A 5831-nucleotide genomic window follows, 5' to 3' on the forward strand; every position below is an offset into this window, starting at 1 on the left:
TGAGCCTGCTGCATGCAACCGACAGCACCGTTTCAAATCCTCCTCTGGAGAAATGCTTTTAGTAGACAGAGCCGCAGGCCTAGGAGACGATCTGCTTTCTGCAATGCAAAATAAATCCCTGGAACAAACTGATTACATAAATGGCTAAAGGCAGGATGAGCGATAACAGACAGGCTGTAGCACTGAGCAGTTGGAGCTGAAAGGAACAAAGTACAGGTTGGGATTAAAGACACCGTAGAGGACTGTACATAACAGTGTGTTATAGATACTGTTGAGGGTTACTGGTTAACTAATCTATTGCTATGGTCCAGAATGTTTACAAACACATGATAGTCATTTTGCCACGTCATTTACAAAATACTCAAAGGGTTCCTGTACCTTCTTATAACTCTAACACTCCTCTGGAAGTGGCTATTCATTTTTAGTCCAAAAGGAACTCTGAAAAGGAAACTCAGGACACATACCCGTTCACTCCCCTCACATTCAATCATACCAGCAAACAGCCTACAGTACACTGAAAAAAGTAAAACATTGCTGTTGTTCGTTTAATGTATTTATTCTCATTCCATTGGATCAAAATTAATCATTTTTACATTTAAACTATACTTTCTGGGTTGTGTTTATGATGGAATATATATTTTTTAGTTCGTTTCAACATAAATTTGCAATTTGACATCAAAACGAAGTTATTCATTTAATCAATGTGAAAATATCAGGTTTGACTTGTTTTGCGCATGCGTGTTCCGGAAAACGAAACCTAAGGATTTGGCAGTAACGGTCGAGTCCATCTACAGTCTCTACGACTCTTGGACGGAGGGAAACCTTAATACAGGTAAGGAAAAACATAATAAAGCTTTTAGAAAGTGGTATTAATGTTATTCTTATTATCATTGCAGGGTCGCCTGCGTTTTCTAGCGCAAGCGTCAATAATTATACATCGGATTAACCGTCTTGAACTCAGTTTGCTAGCTTACAGCCCACTGCAAATAACAAGCTATAATCATACGTTTGTTAGTAAACGTCATACCCATGGCTAAATTGCTGGTTACTGTAGCTTGCACTTCTAAGTCGTATTAAATGTTTGATTAGTAACGTTAAAGTAATATTACTGTTAACGGGAGCCATGAGGGGTGTTACGTTTTAAAGAGTGACCGCGTTAACTTGTGACCTCCAGGCGAACACGCGAGTTTTCGCCGTCACACCGGTTGTTGATATCCCGCATGGACCTCGCCTCTTGATTAGTTTTTCTTAAGAATGTTGAAATATACTCATCAGCATGTAAAATTAAACAAGGAGGCAGCCGCCAGGACATTTTTCAGCAGCTGTTCTGACTGCAGCACATTTGGCCGGAAGTCACAAGTTATCACGGTCACTCTTTGATCCGAAACATGCGCATGTTAGGTCCGTGGACGAGTTGCGTGCAAATGAAACTATGGAGCCACACACGTTTCTGTGTTGTGTGATTATGTGTGTGGAAGAGAGAGAGATTATGTGCATGCGTGTGAGTGTCAGGAATCAGGATGGAGGCATTGTCAATTGTACTGTATATCTGCATCAGACCTTTTTCTTAGTTGTAGAGCCATTGCCCATTATTTCTGAGTAGTGGCTGTTTTCTTAAAAAATGAAAAATTATCAAATTAATAAATGACATATCTTACGTTAATATCTGATAAATAAAGCTGTTGTCTGAAAGTGTCTGTATTGTAGCAAGCATCATTTCAGCTAAAGTTAACCTAAGTTTGCTTGTTTTCTTGCAGTGTAACGTCTGAAAAGCTGCCAGGCTTGTTTATTGTGGTAAGTTAGTTGTTCATACCTTAAAACATGTGATTTGTAATTCACTGCCCAAATTATTTTTTGTTCAATTCTTATTAGGCATAGTTTCACAGGGCCTAGCTAATTCTAAGTGGAAAGGTTGGTTTTCAACACTATGACATCAAGACATGCACTTGAAATGTACCAAATTGTTAGCTATTCGTGTATTGTGCAATTTATCCATTCATAATATAAAATAGAAGCATATTGATAATCAGTTTACACTTAATTTAGATTAGACAAACATACACATTTAGACAAACATACACATGCAATAATAGTCTCACTCCACACAGACACTAACTTGCTCACACACACACTATTCACCATCTCATGCATACACCCATACTCAGACCTCAGAAACGCACACTAACACTCTCTTTCACTCTCTCTTACTCTCTCTCCTTTCATCAGGGCACCATGGCAGATATTGCTCCAGTCCGATTGCTGGTCATCTTGAGCGAAGACAACAGTGTCAGAGTGCAACTACGCAATGGGATTCCCAACTCAACAGAAGAGCTCATTGACGAGGTCATGAACGCATGTGGATTAGGAGGGTACATTAGGCTGCAGTACAGGGACACTGACTTTGGGAACATCTTTGTAAATCTGACCTCTACAAGTGTCATTAAGGATCTGTCAGTTATCAAGGTTATCCAGTTAGATCCCGATAACACAACTGTTGTCTTGTATCCAGTTGACAACTTAACAAGTGGCACCCCATCACCTGGGATGAACAGTGAAGACTCCTTCTCAGGGTCTGCACACACAGATGACACGGAACTGCTGAGCCATTCCCCAGACTCATTAAGGACACAGCAGTGGCCACAAGTTTTTCCCATCCCACTTTTCTCTTTTGACACTGAATGTCAACTACAGATAGCAGATGCAGAGTATGCAAGAAGCCAATCCAGACTGACACCCGGCTCAAGAATGCTATCAGACATACTGGAGAAACTGGCTGAAAAGGTCTACGAATACAAAGCATACCCTACAGATGCAGACTTTAGCGATGTTGCTGTTGCACTGACAAGTAAGCACCCGTGTCTGAGAGAACCAGGGTCTTTCAATGAGAGCTATGGATGGAAACAAAGGCTTAAGGTGAAAATGGCCAATTACCGAACTCTACTTAAAGCACACGGCACATCTCCAGAGGTCGCTGTTAATTCTTTGAAGTCCAAGTCTAAAGAGGAGGCCTATCCAGCAAAGAATGTAAAGAGACCTAGACGAGCGGAGGTCAACCATTTTCCATCCTTGCCATTTGGCGAGACTGAAGAAAGCCTGGAACAAGAGAGGATTTCCCTCTTGGCAGAACTTAAGAAACGAAACAACCGACAAACAATTAAAGAGAAGATGGCAAAGACTTTTGGATACCGAAGACAAGAAATAGTGCATCAGAAGCCTGGCATTGAAGACATCTTGGAGAGATGGCCTGCACTTTTTCAGATGGAAGAGGTATGTTTTTGGATGAAAATGACCTCCAACACGCTTGCTCATTATATTGCTAACATATTTCTTTGCAGATCTGCCTGTAGTGTATTGTTACAGACATGGCGCTTAGAGTAAGAACTATTCAATCTATACAAGAAATAGTCTTGTAGCTTATAACCAGGACATAATAAAAACAATTAGGCATAACTTTATACATTTCTGAGAATTTATTTTGGGAAATGAAACGGTTAAACTTATGACCACTTCTTTCCTTTCAGGTTTGAATATCACCCATCTAAAAAAAAAAATACAACGCAGTGCCAGGGGCATAATATACACGTTAATGTCTACCTAATGAACAAATGCTTTGCATTGATTACATTTATGATGTCCCTATTTTAAGGTGGCCTTTATTTGACATCAGAAGCACCCGTTATAATGATCAATTGCTTCATTGCAAATTTGACATAGACAAAAAATATATCTTGAAACAGTGTCACCAAACTTTAAGCTGTAATTGTGGCTGTAAAAAAAAAATCTACATTTTCAAACTTAATCTTGTATGCGCTACTGTTTCTGTTTTTTTTTATAGATCAATGCTGAGTTCATGAGAATAACAACAGTCCCCTTGGAGACCAAGTTATTTGCACAGTTAGATAAAATCTCCGCCAAACTGTTGGAGGTCATCAGGAGAAAGGGGGGAGCCGTAAGACAGAAGACGTCCAGGATCTTGCAGCTTTTAGATGAGGTATCTTGGAATGGGTTTTTCATCAGATCCATGCTGAATATTTATTTTCCTTGTGTGTTTGTGATTGTAATTAATAGTAATTGTTCTCAATCAGACTTTGGACATCAACACTAGAAGAGAGTGCATCCTCACATCTCTGATGATCTACCTGGGGGAACGTGTTGAGCACCTGATCAAAGAATCCCAGGTAAGGGCATCTCACGCTCTCACAAATAGTGAAGGGGCTTAAACCTGGAGGGCAAAAAAGTAATTTTATACAGTGCGTTTAAGGTTCATAAAATATGACCACTATAAATAATGCATAAATACACATGAACATATACAAGGTCTTTAATTTCACGTGCCTCAGCTTTATAGTCATACTCAGTTTATGAGACTTACTCACAATGCAAAAAAGGCATGATTTGGACCGAAAACTATATGAAATTAGCATAAATTGTCTATGACTGTAGAGGTGATACTTGTGATTTGAATTAATCGTATAATATTAATTAAAATACTTTGAGATGAAAGGCAAGAAATCCATAAAACATTGCACAAATTCATATTCCTGTAAGTTTTGTCTAGATAAAAAATCTCAGTCTCCTACCACCATTTGTTCTATGGTGCTCAAGATAAAAATACTTGGGGCCACTTGTCTAATCATTATAAATACAGTGGCAACCACATTCCTTTAAAATGAAGTCTTGAGATGAAAGTGACCACTTTAGCCATGTATGTAATGTGAATACACTACAACCTTTATATATATTTTTATTTTTTCACAGGATGAGACTGAAGAACTGAGGCAGACAGCCATGGCAATCTTGACCACAGGAAAGGAGGATCCTCTCCACCCACCCAAAGACATCAAGATCATCATCGAAGGAACAGAGGTTCTCAATGGTTTGCCTTCAGTTGCAGAAGCTTTTACCATGATCTTTGGGCTCATATACACACTCAATCTGAAGTATCCAAAGAAATTGGAATCCACCTTTGAGTTTGTGCAAAAAGTCTTGATGGATCTTGATCGGAAAAAGATGAGCCCGAAAGTTAACAAACTCTGCAACCAGCTGTACAGCTCAGAGTAGGAAGAGTTGAGTTGCACTGACTCACTACACTTGTTTCCTTTCTATTGGTGGTTTAATATTTAGTTGATTTATTTCCACAGTCTACACTTAAGACAGTTCATTACAGGAGAGGTTGTTGCTGGAGGTTCCAGTCACATGACTGCATGTTCATTGCAATTGTAAATGTTTGTACCAAGGGTAAAGAGAATACCAGCCTCAGGTCAAAGTCCGCTAAGTGTTATTAAAAGATGTTGGGGAGAAATTGTGCTGGCACTGAAGATTTTAAATCCTTTTGAAAAAGCTTATTTTCAGAGGTTGCACTGAAAAAGAACTGCATTTGCACTGTAGTATTTGTAGATATGTCTGCAAATGTTCAATGATTACCAGCTAAATGGCTGCACCAAGCTTTGCAGCTCATAGTACACAGAATTAAGTTGAATGGACTCTCTTGATCCCCCCATTGGTGGTTACTTTTTTTACAACCGACAGTTTTGAGAGTTCTGTATGAGAAAAATAAATAGTATCAACATGAATGCGTGTTCACTGCAGTATTTACAGATGGTTTTATCAAAGTTTAGAGTCTACCAACATCACCAAGCAAAGTTGGCTAAGTACTTTTAAAAGATTTTCTGAGTTCACTAATCCTCTAGAAAACAATTTAATTTGTATTGCAGTAGTAACAATTGTACCACTTGTTCCATGCACCAAAGTGAGAAATGTGTGTTTACATGTTTCACAGTTGCGAAATGTAACAAAACAATAGAACAATAAATACATGTGTTCTGAAATAA

General features: G+C 38.8%; 1 protein-coding gene across 1 annotated transcript; it reads left to right on the forward strand.

Annotated features, from left to right (window-relative positions):
• The first annotated feature begins 626 nt into the window (after positions 1-626).
• LOC117831651 lies at positions 627-5831 on the forward strand. The gene is made up of 6 exons (XM_034710444.1): positions 627-832; positions 1758-1794; positions 2227-3267; positions 3836-3991; positions 4086-4178; positions 4759-5831. Exons 3-6 carry the CDS (start codon positions 2233-2235, stop codon positions 5059-5061), a joined length of 1587 nt encoding a protein of 528 aa, XP_034566335.1. The 5' UTR covers positions 627-832; positions 1758-1794; positions 2227-2232; the 3' UTR covers positions 5062-5831.

This window comes from Notolabrus celidotus, chromosome 2 (genome assembly GCF_009762535.1).
Source record: "Notolabrus celidotus isolate fNotCel1 chromosome 2, fNotCel1.pri, whole genome shotgun sequence".
NCBI lineage: Eukaryota > Metazoa > Chordata > Actinopteri > Labriformes > Labridae > Notolabrus > Notolabrus celidotus.